General features: G+C 37.2%; 1 protein-coding gene across 5 annotated transcripts in view; it reads left to right on the plus strand.

Moving 5' to 3' along the window:
- Window positions 1-15,259, plus strand: part of IPO11 (importin 11) — a 194,632-nt gene that overhangs the window by 25,454 nt on the left and 153,919 nt on the right. For 4 of the 5 annotated variants that reach the window (XR_003612426.2, XM_028123860.2, XM_028123863.2 and 1 more), the window contains exons 4-5: window positions 13,559-13,631; window positions 14,685-14,888. Coding sequence is in view for 4 of the 5 variants with exons in the window: in XM_028123860.2 (XP_027979661.1) it covers window positions 13,559-13,631; window positions 14,685-14,888 (277 nt within the window). In the remaining variant the exon portion in view is untranslated. Of the gene's footprint in view, window positions 1-9,857; window positions 9,925-13,558; window positions 13,632-14,684; window positions 14,889-15,259 lie in introns of those variants that run through there. The other variant, XM_028123864.2, reaches the window with a different exon arrangement.

The following is a 15,259-nucleotide window of genomic DNA, read 5'->3' on the forward strand; positions in this document are numbered from 1 at the left end:
GCCTGCCATTTGTACATAAAAAAAATGGGTTATCTTATTGATTTGTGGGACTTTGTATGTATTTTGGACTTAGGTCCTTTGTTGAAACTATGTATTGAAAATATTTCCTCCTGCTTTGTCATGTGCTTGTCAGGTTTTTATGTTTTTAGATGAAGAGAAATTCTTAATTTTAAGGAGGTTCAATTTAGCTTGTTTTATATTTAATTCTTTTGGGGCCCATTTACAAAAATTTTGCTCCTTCCAAGATTATGAAAATAATCTCGGTTTTCTGCTAGAAGCTTTGTTTTATGTTTACATCTATCTGGACGTGATTTCTGTGTAAGGGGCGTATGCGAAGGAGACACAGCCACTGTCACTCTTGCCCTGTCTCATTTCCGTGGTTCCCGTGTTAGGGATCAGGCCTTGCACCTGGAATGGTCTGTGTTTGGATTCTCTGTTTTGTCCTCTGGCCTGTCTTTGCTTCAGTTGTTATGCTTCTGAAGGCTTGATGTACTTCCTATTACTTTTTTGGATTTAATTTGCAGTGTTCTCGGTTTTTGAAGTGGAAGCATAGATAATTGATTTTTACTTCTTAATATATGCGTTTAAAACATTAGGGCTTTTCTTGTAATCCTAGCTTTAATTCAGTTTTGTTACCATTCAGTTAAAAAATACTTTAAAATTCTTCCTGTGATTTCTTTATAGACCCATGGGTTAATTAGAAGTACATTGCTTAATTTCTGGCATGTGAGGCTTTTTAGTTATTTTTTTTGTTACTGATATCATTCTTTGAAATGTACTGTGTTGTTTAGTAATCTCAGCATTTGGTACTTTGGTAAATGTTTTATGTGCCCTTGAGAGGAAGGTGTGTTTTGCTGTTGTGGATTGTAATGTTTGATATATGTCAGTTATGTCATATTTATCACTTACGCTGTTCACGTCTTCTGTATACTTACTGATTTTGTTGCCACCTTTTTCATCATTTTCTGAGAGAGGTAGGTTAATCTCCAGGTATGATTATGGACTTGGCTGTTTGTTCTTTACATTCTGTTTTTGCTCTCTGTATATTGAGGCTATACTATTCAGGTCATATAAGTTAAGGGTCATTATGTTTTTGTGGAATTGACCTTGTCCTCATTATGAAATGTTCTTTATTTCTAGCAATGTGTTTGGGTTTCCAGTTTAGTTTGTCTGATTTTAATACAGGCACATCCACCATCTTATGGTTGCATGGTATATCTTGTTCTGCTTTTTTCTTTAAGTATTTCTTTGTTTTTCCATTTAAAATGTCCCTTGTATAAACAGCAAGTAGCTGGGTTTTGTTTTTTATCCAATTTGATGAATGTTGTCTCTTAATTTTAGTATTATGTTGATTTACATTTGTTGTAATTAGAGATAAAGTTGGGGTTAAAGCCATCATCCCCCTAGTTGTTTTCCATTTGATTTCCTCCCCCCTTTTCTTTCCCTCCTTTGGATTATTCAGGAAATTTTTTGTTACTCAGTTTTTTCCCCCCAGGGTTATTAAGACATTTTTATTACCCAAGTGATTTTTCTAGAGCTTATAATATGCATCCTTGACTTATTAGAGCCTAGCCTTATATTAGTAGTTTACTTTTTCTAGGTAATGTAAGAACCTTACAATACTTTGACTCCATTTATGCCTTCCTGTCTTTTCTTTTTGTTGTGGTTGAATACAACATACTATATTATTTTGCCAGTAGTATTGCTTTTTTTAAAAAAAATTAATTCCAGTATAGTTAAAATATAGTTTTACATTACTTTCAGGTGTATAATACAGTGATTCAGCAATTCTGTACATTACTCAATGCTCATCATGATAAGTGTACTCTTAATCCCCTTCATCTTAATCATATCACCCATTCCCCCAACCTTCTCTCCTCTAGTAACCAGTTTGTTCTCTATAGTTAAGACTCTTAACTATTTTGTTTGTTCTCTATAGTTAAGACTGTTCCTTGGTTTGTCTCTCTTGTTCTGTTTTGTTTCTTAAATTACACATATGAGTGAAATCATGTGGTATTTGTCTTTCTCAGACTGGCTAATTTGGCTAAGCATTATACTCTCTCGATTCATCCATGTTGTAAACGTCAAGATTTCTTTCTTTTTTATGGCTGAGTAGTATCTGGGGTGTGTGTGTGTGCGTGCGTGCATGCATGTGCGTTCCACATATTATCCAGTCATCTGTCAGTAGACACTTGGGCTGCCTATATAATTTGGCTCTTATAAATAATGCTGCAGTAAACATAGGGGTGCAAATAACTTTCTGAATTGGTGTCTTTGTAGTCTTTGTGTAAAGAGCCAGTGGCAGAATTATTGCATCATATGGTAATTCTGTGTTTAATTTTTTGTGGAAACACCACTCTGTTTTCTATAGTGTCTGCACCAGTTTGCATTCCCATCAGCAGTGCACGAGGGTTCCTTTTTCTGCACATTCTGGCCAACACTTGTTTCCTGTTTTTGATTTTAACCATTCTGACACGTATGAGAGGTGAAATCTCATTGTGGTTTTGATTTGCATTTTTCTGATGATTAGGGATATTGAGCATCTTTACGTGTGTCTATTGGCCATCTGTGTGTCTTTGGAGAAATGTCTTTTTGTGTCTTCTGCCCATGTTTTGATTGGATTGTTTTTTTTTAATGTGTTGAGTTGTATAAGTTCTTTATAGATTTTGAATACTAACCCTTTATCGGATATATTATTTCCCAATATGTTCTCTCATTCAGAAAGTTGTCTTTTAGTTTTATTGTTTCCTTCGTTCTGCAGGAGCTTTTTGTTTTCTTGTATTCTCAGTAGTTTATTTTTGTTTTTTGTTTACCTTTCCTCAGGAGGAACATCTAGAAAAATTTTGCTATGCCTAGTGTCAGAAATTACCGCCTCTGCTCTATTGTGGGATTTTTATGGTTTCAGGTCTCACATTTAGGTCTTTTAGCCATTTTGAGTTTATTTTTGGGATGGTGTAAGAAAGTGGTCCGGTTTCATTCTTTTGCATGTAGCTGTCCAGTTTTCCCAGCACCATTTGTTGAAGACACTGTCTTTTTCCCATTGCACATTCCTGCCTCCTTCGTCAAAGATCAATTGACAATATAATTGTGGGTTACTTTCTGGGCTCTCTTTTCTATTCCATGTGTCTATTGATCTGTGTGTCTGTTTTTGTGCCATTACCATACTGGTTTGATTATTACAGTTTTGCAGTGTATCTTGAAACCAGGGATTGTGATACCTCCAGTTTTGTCCTTTTTCACATATTGCTTAGGCTACTTAGAATCTTTCGTGGCTCAGAACAGATTTTAGGATTATTTGTTCTAGGCCTGTGAAAAAATGCAGTTGGTATTTTGATAGGGATTGCATTCAGTCTGTAGATTGCTTTGTTGCTTTGGGTAGTATGGACATTTTGAGAAAATTCTCCCAATCCATGAGCATGGAATATCTTTCCATTTCTTTGTGTCGTCTTCAATTTCTTTCCTAAGTGTTTTATAGTTTTTATAGTACAGGTCTTTAATCTCCTTGGTTAAGTTTATTCCTAGGTATTCAAATTCAAAATTTCTCTTTCTGCTGCTTATTATTAGTTTATAGAAGTACCAGATTTCTGTATATTGATTTTGTATCCTGTGACTTTACTGAATTTTTTTATGAGTTCTAGTAGTTTTTTGGTGGAGTCTTTAGGGTTTTCTATGTATAGTATCATGTCATCTGCACATAGTGAAAGTTTTACTTCCTTACCAATTTGCAGGTCTTTTATTTCTTTTTCTTGTCTGATTGTTATGGCTAGGTCTTCCAGTACTGTGTTGAATAAAATTGGTGAGAGTGGACATCCTTATCTTGTTCCTGATCTTAGGGGAAAAGCTTTCAGATTTTCACCATTGAAGATGATATTAGCTGTGGGTTTTTCATGGAAGGCCTTTATTATGTTGAGGTATGTTCTCCCTGAACCTATTTTGTTGAGGGATTTTATCATGAATGAATGTCGTGCTTTGACATATGCTTCTGCATTTACTGAAAGGATCATATGGTCTTTATCCTTTCTCTTATGTATCATGTTGCTTGATTTTTTTTTTTTAAAGATTTTATTTATTTGACAGAGAGAGAGACAGCGAGAGAGGGAACACAAGCAGGGGAAGTGGGAGAGGGAGAAGCAGGCTTCCCGTGGAGCAGGGAGCCCCATGCAGGGCTCGATCCCAGGACCTCGGGATTATGACCTGAGCCGAAGGCAGACACCCAACGACTGAGCCACCCTGGTGCCCCATGTTGCTTGATTTGTAAATACTGAAGCACCCTTGAATCCCAGGAATAGATCCCACTTGATTGTGGCAAATGAATTTTTAATGTATGGTTGGATTTGGTTTGCTAATATTCTGTTGACCAGAGATTTTGGCCTGTAGTTCTCTTTTTTTGTAGTGTCTTTATTTGGTTTTGGTATTAGGGTAATGCTGGTCTCATAGAATGAATTTGGAAGCTTCCCTCCTCCATTTTTTGAAATTGTTTGAAAAGAATGGGTATTAACCTTTCCTGTGTTGATAGAATTCGCCTATGAAGTCATCTGATCCTAGACTTTTGCTTGTAGGGAGTTTTTTTAATTACTGATTCAGTTTCATTCCTGACAATCAGTCTTTAAAAAATTTTGTTATTTCTTCCTGATTCAGCTTTGGGAAGTTATATATTTCTAGGAATTTATACATTTTTTTCTAAGTTGTCCATTTTGTTGGCATTTAATTTTTCATAATATTCTCTTTTAATATTTTATATTTCTGTGGTGTTGGTTATTCTCGTTCACTTCTGATTTTGAGTCCTCTCTCTGTCTCTCTCTTTTTTCTGGCTAGAGGTTTATCAGTTTTGTTGATCTTTTCAAAGAATGCGCTCCTGACTTCATTGATGTGTTCTGTTGTTTTTTTTTAGTTTCTATTTCATTTATTTCTGCTCCAGTCTTTATTATTTCCTCCCTTCTACTCGTTGGGGTTTTTTGTTTGTTTTCTAGCTCTTTTAGATTAAGGTTAGGTTGCTTATTTGAGACTTTTCTGGCTTCTTGAAGTAGGCCTGTGTGACTATAAACTTTCCTCCTAGAACAGCTTTTGCTGCATCCCAAAGATTTTGGACCATTGTGTTTTCATTTTCATATCTGTGTATTTTTTTAATTCCTCTTTGATTTCTTGGTTGACCCATTCATTGTTTAGTAGTATGTTATTTAACTTCCCTGTTATTTGTGTTCTTTCTAGATTTCTTCTTGTGATTGATTTCTAGTTCCATAGCATTGTGCTCAGAAAGGATGCCTGGTATGACTTCAGTATTTTTGAATTTGTTGAGCTTGTTTTGTGGCCTTGTAGGTGATCTGTTCTGAAGATCATGTTGCATGTGCACTTGAAAAGAATATATATTCTGCTGCTTTAGGATGGAATGTTCTGAATATATTTGTTAAGTCTATTTGGTCCAATGTCTCATATAGAGTCACTGTTTCCTTGTTGATTTTCTGTTTGGATGATCTGTCCATTGATGTAATTGGAGTGTTAAGTCCCTTACTGTTAATTGTATTCCTGTCAGTTACTTCCTTTATGTTAGTTATTAGCTGCTTTAAGTATTTGGGAGCTCCCATGTTGGGGGCATAAATATTTACAATTGTTAAATCTTTTTATTTTTTTAATTTTGTTTATTTATTTGAGGGAGAGAGCATGAGAGAGAGAAAGAGCCTGAGAGAGACAGCATGAGCTGGGGGTGGGTGGCAGAGGAAGAGGGAGAGAGAGAAGCAGACTCCCTGCTGAGCAGGGAGCCCAGTGCAGGGCTCGATCCCAGGACCCCTATACGGTGACCTGAGCTGGACGCAGACGTTTAACTGACTGAGCCACCCAAGCGCCCCTTGTTGTATCTTCTTGTTGGATTGTTCACTTTATGACTGTAAAGTGTCCTTTGTCTCTTATTACAGGGTTTGTTTTAGAGTCTTTCTTGTCTGATATAAGTATTGCTACCCCAGCTTTCTTTTGACAACCATTTGCATGATAAATGCTTTTCCATCCCTTTACTTTCAAGTGTGTCTTCGGGTCTGAAATGAGTCTCTGGAAGGCAGCATGTAGATGGGTCTTACTTTTTTATCCATTCTGTCATCCCATGTCTTTTGATTGTGGAATGTGTAGTCCATTTGCATTTAAAGTAATTATTGATAGGTATGTACTTATTGCCATTTTGTTACTTGTTTTATAGTTGTTTTTGTAGTTCTTCTCTATTCCTTTCTTCTTTTGCTTTTTTCTCTCATGGTTTGCTGGCTTTCTTTAGTGATAATACTTGTTTTCTTTCTCTTTATTTTATGCATATCTATTACCATTTTATGATTTGTGGTTACCATTAAATTTATATATGATATCTTTTGCGTATAGCAGTCTATCTTAAGTTGATGGTTGCTTAAGTTTGAACCCATTCTTTTTTTTTTTTTCAAGATTTTATTTATTTATTTGACAGAGAGAGACACAGCGAGAGCAGGAACACAAGCAGGGGGAGTGGGAGAGGGAGAAGCAGGCTTCCCGCTGAGCAGGGAGCCTGATGTGGGACTCGATCCCAGGACCCTGGGATCATGACCTGAGCCGAGGACAGACGCTTAACGACTGAGCCACCCAGGTGCCCTGAACCCATTCCTGATTTACTACTCTGCTCTCTAGGTGTTAGGTATATGGTGTCATGTTACATCCTTTTATTTTGTGAGTCCTTTGACTGATATTTATAGATATACTTAATTTTACTTTTTTCTGTCATACTTTTCTTACTCCTACTTAACGGTCTTTCTTTTTTACTCAGAGTCCCCTTTAACATTTCTTGTACGGCTGATTTAGTGGTCATGAATTCCTTTGTCTGGGAAACTCTTTATCTGTCCAATTCTGAATGACAGCCTTACTGGAGTGTTCTTTGTTGCAGTTTTTTTTTTTTTCCTTTCAGCATTTTGAATATATCATGCCAATGTCTCTGGCTTGCAGAGTTTCTGCTGGAAAATCCCCTGATTATAGCCTTGTGGGGTTTCCCTTGTACATAACTGTTTTCTTTTTTCTTGCTGATTTTACACATCTCTCATCACTGCTTTTTGCCATTTCAATTAGCATTTGTCTTGACGTGGACCTCTTTGGGTTGTTTCTTCTGGGAGCCTGCTGTGCCTCCTGGATCTGGATATCTGTTTCCCTAGATTTGGGAAGTTTTCAGCTATTACCTCTTCAGATACATTTTCTGCCCCCTTTTCTCTCTCTCCTCTTTCTGGGATTCCTATAATGTGAATGTTACTATGCTTGCTGGTGTCAGTGAATTCCCTTAGTCATTTTCATTTTACATTTTTTTCCTTCTCTCCTGTTCACCTTGTTTGCTTTTCATTACTCTTCTCCAGGTTGCTGATCCATTCTGCTTCCTCTAGTCTACTGTTTATTCCATCTAGTGAATTTTTACTTTGATTTATTGAGTTCTTCATCTCTGTTTGGTTCTTTTTTATGTTTTCTATCTCCATGTTAAGAGTCTCACTGAAGTCCTCCACTCTTCTAAAGTCCAGTGAGTAGCTGTGATCATTACTTTAAGCTATCAGGCATATTACTTATCTCCATTTTGTTTAGCTCTCTTGCTGTGATTTTGCCCTGTTTTTTCATTTGGGACACATTCCTCTGTTTCCTCATTTTGTCTGACTCTCTGTGTCTCTTTCTGTGTGTTAGGAAAGTCAGCCATCCCTCCTGCTTTTGAAAATAGTGGCCTTTTGAAGAAGAGATCCTGTATTGCCCTTTAGTACAATTTCTCGTTCACCAGAACCTGGAGCCTCAGTGGTGTCTCCGATGTGTGCTGCATACACTTCCTGTTGTGCCTGAGCTGTGTTTGCCTTCAGTCACCTGCAGTGGTTCTATTTGCATGTTGTGGACAGGGTTTGGTATCTTTGTATTTAGTGGGCCAATATGGGGCTGCCTTGGGCTTGAGTTGAGGTAGACCAGGCATTTGTCAGAGACTTGGTAGCACCAAACTTCAGGACGCTCTTCCTGGGTTTCCTCTGAGAAGCTTTTGTTGCTGGGTGGGGCCTACAATCAGAGCAGATGTCTGCCTCCGATCTAGTGCTGCACTACGTTCGTACTGGTGTGTGTGATTATCTTCTCTGCTACTTGGGGGAGGAGTCTCTTTGTTCTAGTTCCGCGAAAAATGTTGTTGGGATTTTGATAAGTGCATTCAGTGTGTAGATTGCTTTGGGTAGTATAGACATTTTAAGAATATTTATTCTTCCAGTCCATGAGCATGGAATGTCTTTCTATTTCTTTGTGTCATCTTGAGTTTGTTTCATCAGTGTTTTGTAGTTTTCAAAGTACCGGTCTTTCTTCTCTTTGGTTAAGTTTATTCCTAGCTATCTTATTAGTTGGGAAACAGTTGTACATGAGATTGTTTTCTTAATTTCTCTTTCTGCCTCTTCATTCTTGGTGTATAGAAATGCAACAGATTTCTGTACATTGATTTTGTATCCTGCGATGTTACTGAATTCATTTATTGCTTTTAGTAGTTTTTTGGATGAGGCTTTTGGGTTTTCTGTATATATTATGTCATCTGCAAAGAGTGAAAGTTTTACCTCTTCTTTACCAATTTGGAAGTCTTTTATTTTTTTTTCCTGATTGTTCTAGGTAGGACTTCCAGTACTGTGTTGAAAAAAAGTAGTGAGAGTGGACATCCATGTCTTGTTTCTGACCTTAGAGGAAGAGCTGTTAATTTTTCCCCATTAACGATGATGTTAGTTCTGGGTTTTTCATAGATGGCCCTTATTTTGTTGAGATATGTTCTCTCTGAATCTGTTTTGTTGAGGGTTTTTGGCATGAATGGATGTTGTACTTTGTCAACTGGTTTTCCTGCATCTATTGAAATGATGGAAGGGTTCTTACCTTTCTCGTAGTGATGTGATGTATTACACTGATTGATTCGCGCATCTGGAACCACTCTGGCAACCCAGGGATAAATTCTACTTAATAGTGGTGGATGATTTTCTTAATGTATTGTTGAATTTGGTTTGCTAGTATTTTCTTGAAAAATTTTGCATACGTGTTCATCAGGGATATTGGCCTGTAGTTCTCTTTTTTTATAGTGTCTTTATCTGGTTTTGTTATCAAACAAATTCTGGCCTCATAGAATGAATTTGGAAGTTTTCCTTCCTTTTCTATTTTTTAGAATAGTTTAAGAAGAATAGGTGTTAACTCTTCTTTAAATCTTTGGTAGAATTTGCCTATGAAACAAACCACCTGGTCCTGGTCTTTGTTGGGAGTTTTTTTTTTATTGCTGACTCAATTTCTTTGCTGGTTATTGGTCTGCTCAAATTTTGTATTTCCTCCTTTTCAGTTTTGGTACTTAATATATTTCTAGGAATTTATCCATTTCTTCTATGTTGTCCAATTTTGGGGCATCTAACTTTTAATATATTCTCTTATGATTGTGTTTCTGTGGGTTGATTGTTATTGCTCTTCTCTCATTTGTGATTTTATTTATTTGAGTCCTTTCTCTCTTGATAAGTCTGGCTAGAGGTTTATCAATTTTATTAATTTTTTTCAAAGAACCAGCTCCTGGTTTCATTGATCTGTTCTTTTGTTTTTTTTTTCTTTTTTTTAAGATTTTATTTATGTGTCAGAGAGAGTGAGTGCGCACAAGCTGGGGGAGCGGCAGGCAGAGCAGGCAGAGCAGGCAGAGGGAAAAGCAGGCTCCCTGCTTAGCAGGGAGGCTGATGCAGGACTCAATCCCAGGACCCTAGGATCATGACCTGAGCTGAAGGCAGACATTTAACTGAAATGAGCGACCCAGGCATCCCGTTTTTTTTTTCTTTTTTAGTTTCTGTATGAGTTATTTCTGCTCTAATCTTTATCATTTCCTTTTTAGTGCTGGTTTTGTTTTGCTTCTTTTTCTAGCTCTTTTAGGTTTAAGGTCAAGTTGTTTATCTGAGATTTTTCTTGCTTCATGAGGTAGGTCTGTATTGCTATAAATTTCACTCTTACAACCACTTTTGCTGTATCCCAGAGGTTTTGGACCAACGTGTTTTCTTTATTTCATTTGTTTCCATATACTTTTTTATTTTTTCTTTTATTTCCTGGTTGAGCCATTCACTGTTTAGGAGCATGTTATTTAACCTCCATGTATTTGTGGTCGTTCCAGAATTTTTCTTGTGATTGAATTCTAGTTTCATATCATTATGTTCAAATAATGTGTGTGCTATGATTTTAATCTTAATGAATTTGTTGAGGTTTGTTTTGTGGACTAATATGTGATCTATTCTGGAGACTGTCCTGTTGCACTTGAAAAGAATGTGTATTCTCAGGGCACCTGGGTGGCTCAGTCATTAAACGTCTGCCTTTGGCTCAGGTCATGATCCCAGGGTCCTGGGATCGAGCCCCATGTTGGGCTCCCTGCTTAGCAGGAAGCCGCCTTCTCCCTCTCCCACTCCCCCTGCTTGTGTTCCCTCTCTCCCTGTCTCTCTCTCTCTCAAATAAATAAATCTTTAAAAACAAACAACCTCCCTTAAAAAAAAAAAGAATGTGTGTTCTCTTGTTTTAAAGATTACTTATTTATTTATTTGAGAGAGAGAGCGAGAGAGCGAGAGAGAGCGCGCGCACAAGCGGGGGAGGGGCAAAGGGAGAGGGTGAAGCAGGCTCCTTGCTGAGCAGGGAGCCCGATGCAGGGCTCCATCCCAGGCCCCTGGGATCATGACCTGGGCGGAAGGCAGACGCTTAACCGACTGAGCCACCCAGGTGCCCCATATTCTGTTTTAGAATAGAATGTTCTGACGATGTCTGTTAAATCCCTCTGTTCCAGTGTCAGTCAAAGTCATTGTTTCCTTGCTGATGTTATGTTAAGATGATCTATCCGTAGTTGTAAGTGGGATATTAAATTCCGTTACTATTGTATTATTATCTGTTAGTTCCATTATGTTTGTTATTAACTGTTTTATGTATTTAGGTGCTTGTATGTTGGGTGCATATATATTTGTGATAGTTATATCTCTTGTTTGATTGTCTCCTTTATTATTATATAGTGTCCTTCTTTGTCTCTTGGTTCATTTTTTGCTTTAAGTTTATTTTGTCTGATAAAAGTATTGCTACTCTGGCTTTCTTTTGACATCCATTTGTATGATAGATATTTCTCCATCCCCTCACTTTCAATGGTGGGAGTCCGTTTGGAGTAGTTCTGGGCCCATTTGGGGCTGCTTGCCCACTTCTAGGCTTGTAGCACTGCTTTGGATGGGCTTTAGCTGAGTGCATATTGGAGGGGCAGGTACTCAGGAGAATACCAGGGTGGGGCATGCTGTTAGCAGGTTAGGTGGGAAGTGTTGGTGCTGACTGGTTCCAGCATTTGTCTCCTTATCTAGGCTGGGGTTGGGAGGGTGGTGCCTGCCAGCTCTTTTGTTTTCAGAGAAGCCTCTCAAAGTTCCCTGCCTCTCCATCACAGGCTTTGTGATGAGTAAACAAAAATCTGTTTCCCAGGCACTGTAGATGTTTTTCCAACTGCTGCTTCTATGCCATATCTCAGCAGGGCTATTTGTTGTGCTTTCTCTTTAAGGGCAGGGACTCCCACCTTCCCAGCTCTCCCAGGGCCTAGCCCACTGATTTGTAATGTTCCAGGTGATAAGCTCCACTGGTCATTAGGCCTCATTGTTTTTCAAAGCCAAGAGTTATGGGGATTGGTCCTCCCTGTGTGTGTCCCCCATGACTGGGGTTTGCTCCTCTTCCCTCTCTGCACCGGTCTCATCCCTCCCTCCCTTGGACAGTCTTGCAGATCCATTTTGCTCCTAACCATCTCTTTTCCCTTCCTACCCTCTTGAGTATTTCCTGTTCGCTGCATTTAGCTGTGGAGTCTGTTCTGCCAGTCTTCAGGTTGTGTCCTGTGTTACCAGATGTTGGTATTACATAGTTGTATGCATGGGAAGGTAAGCTTAGTATCCTCCTGCTCTGCCATCTTCCCCTGAAAAGCCAGCAGTAGTATTCCTTTAAATTTATCTTCCTAGAGTTCCTCATTTCTTTCATTGGTATTGGGCTTCCATCTGGATCCATTTGTCTTCTGCCAAAGAATTGCCTTTAGTACAATTTAGAACACCCTTGAAACTAGAAGTCCATTTTTTCTTTCCCTTTCTCTCTCTCTTTCTTTCTTTTTCTACCTTTTTTTTTTTTTTTAAAGTAAGTTCTACACCCATTGTGGGGCTTGAACTAATGACCCAGAGATGAAGAGTCAGATGTTTTACTCCCCCCGAGCCAGCCAGGTGCTCCTAGAAGTCTCTTTTTTTCTCATTATTTTTAATCTGGATATTTTCCACTCACATTTCTTCAACTTCATTACCTTTGTTTTGCCCCCCCCCCCCCCTTTTTAAATCAGTTCTGGGATTTCCCTTTAGTATTTTTTAAAAGATGAATTCCACCTATGTGGTGAAATACTATAGTTTTCACCTGTTTTCTTGAACATAACCACAATTTTTTAAGTGTAATTTTGATAACTACAATTTTTATATCTCCTGTTTCTATTCGTGTTTTGATTTTAATCATTTTTACTTGGTATATATTGTATATGATAAGTTTTGACTCAGTGCTAAACATTGTTTAGGGAAAATTGGAGAGGCTTGGAATTTTGTTTTTTTCACTAGAGAGAATTTAATTTCTTCCAGGCAAGCAAAATAGAATATGACTTCAACCTTGGTTTAGTTGAGGGTGGTCTCTTTCTGGTTTACTCTTAATCCCAATTTTTAGCCTTCTTGGGGTTTCAGCTGCAGGCTTTGGGTGTTTACCCAAAGTATTGCCTTGTTGGTTGGCCCTGAGCTTTAGTTTTTGTCTTTCCAACCCTGAGACCTGGTGAAATCTCTTCCTTGCTTATTAGTCTTGTAGCTGCTGCTCTCACCTTGATTCCTTGTGGGCAGATACCTCAAGGGAAATGTACTGGTTCAGCACAGTTCCCTTCCCTTCTTTCTAAGACCCCTCTCAAGTCCTGGCTGCCTACATTGTTTTTAGATGCTGCATTAGTTTTTTAGGTCTGCCATCACTACCTACCAGATACTAGGTAGCTTAAAACAATAGAATTGTATTCTCTTACAGTTCAGAAGTCTAGAAGTCTAAAGTGAAGATGCTTGTCAGGGCTTTGCTTATTCTGAAGGTTCTAGATTTTTAAACTAGTTGATTTCTAATAATTCTTTCATCCCAGATATCCTCTGATTCCTGATCCTCCATAGAATAACCTCACTCAGATTTTATAGAAGTCAGTGGAAGACTAATACATACTCATACACATTTCTTTTAGCAGCGATTAATTTTTTTTTTAGGCAACTATTTTTATATCAATAAAAGCAGATGTCAAAATACATTTCTTACTTTGGATTTGTCTTATTTCCTCCTGTTTACTATTTTGTGCTTCATATTTATTCAGTTGTGAAGGAGTTTTATGCTTATGAATTACTTGATGTGCCAATATTGTAAGTAATGGAAATAATTCTGTTTGTTTACCAAAACTAATCAGAACCCCTCCTTTGAAAGGCTTTTTATTGTTAAAATTCAAAATAGTGTTTACCAGTGTTTATTGTTAGGTAGCATTCTTTTGCATAATAAATAAATCTTTTTACAGTGCTCTCTCAGAGGAGGAGAAATCTACTTTGCGTGCAGGGCTAATCACCAACTTCAATGAACCAGTAAACCAGGTTAGTGAGAAAACGAATGCTAAGTATTCTTTCTTTTGCCTTACTTTGTACTTCTTTCCTGAACTAATTTTGTTTTTTTTGCATTAAAAATGACATTTTATAATGTCCATTTGTGATGTTTATGGGTTTTAAATTCTGAGATTCAGTTCGAGCTGTTAAGAATTTTGGTTATATTTGGCTATTGTTTTAAAATTCAGAAGTCATTTTAAGATACACACTATTGGAAGCAAGTCTCTATATATTTGTAGTCTTAGAAATTAATTTTAATGATTTATGTTATTCCCACCTCCTTTTTTTAAACTACAGGATGTCTTCTCTATTTCCTTCATCCATCACATTTTCCATTCTCACTGTGTACTCTGAGGGGGTTAGATAATAGATTACACAGTTCAATTTTTTTCTTTCCTCTAGAGTGAGATTTTTCTTAAAAGACTAAGTTTTGCTTACGGTTACAAAAATTCTTAGATTTTTACAAGATACTATTATTACACTTAATTACTTTAATTTGAATGTTTAAAAAGTGTTATATCTTTAATATTTACTGTGTTAGCAATTAAAACAAACTTAAAAAATATTAATTGAAAATAACAGAACCATTGATTGTTAACATAATGGAATTTAAAAAAGTGAACTGTAGCTCTTTCCCCAAATATTTAGTGAGAAGAGTAGCGTTGTTGTGCTTTTTTGCATATAGCCATAGTATCCGGGTATTTAAAAGAAGACATCTAGATTTTCCTATCTGCTTTTTCATTTACTCTGTTGGAATGTATTATTTTGGGAGAAGTTACATGAAGAAAATCTAGCTTCACTGATGAGTGAGGGAAAAGGAGGATCTCGTAGACCCCTGAAAAGTTCTTAGCCCCATCCTCTCTTCAGAGGATTCATAGACCATACTTTGTGAATCACTGTCTTCAGTAAGCAGTTTTCAGTGAAATTTTATTCACTTTTGTCAAATGTCTAACTAACCAAAAGGTAATTTTCAACTGTGAATGCATTCCTTATCTGCTGATTTGATTACATATGTGTATTTCTGATGATTTTTTTTCCCGTTAGATTGCAACTCAGATTGCAGTGCTGATTGCAAAAGTTGCTCGATTGGACTGTCCTAGACAGTGGCCTGAACTGATTCCCACTCTTATAGAATCTGTGAAAGTCCAAGATGATCTTCGACAGCACAGAGCATTACTTACCTTCTATCATGTTACCAAGACTCTGGCTTCCAAACGTCTGGCTGCTGATAGGAAATTGTTTTATGATGTAAGTGATTTAACGTAGTTAAATTTGATTATGAAAACTGCTACTGGTATAAAAATGTCTGTAGTTTTACCCCTCTAAATATTTTAATCAAAGACTATGAATTCTTTCCAGTGGACCTAAAAGCTTCAGAATAATAGATAACATCTGAAAGATTTTAAACTGGATAGTGATACAATAAGTAAGATTGCATAGTTGCCAGTAAGCAGGGATTGGTTGTTAGAGAATGGTCTGAAGGCAGAGACTCTTTTGAGGCTTTTGAGGTTCAGATGGAAAAAAGAAGCTGTGATAAAGAGAACATTTATGAGGGATAGAGTTGAAATACAGAAAGTTAAAATTGACATTCCTGGGTAATTGATGCATGTAGGGCAAAT

Source organism: Eumetopias jubatus, unplaced genomic scaffold (assembly GCF_037043125.1).
Source record: "Eumetopias jubatus isolate StellerSeaLion01/CBP00866 unplaced genomic scaffold, mEumJub1_p1.0 scaffold_5, whole genome shotgun sequence".
NCBI lineage: Eukaryota > Metazoa > Chordata > Mammalia > Carnivora > Otariidae > Eumetopias > Eumetopias jubatus.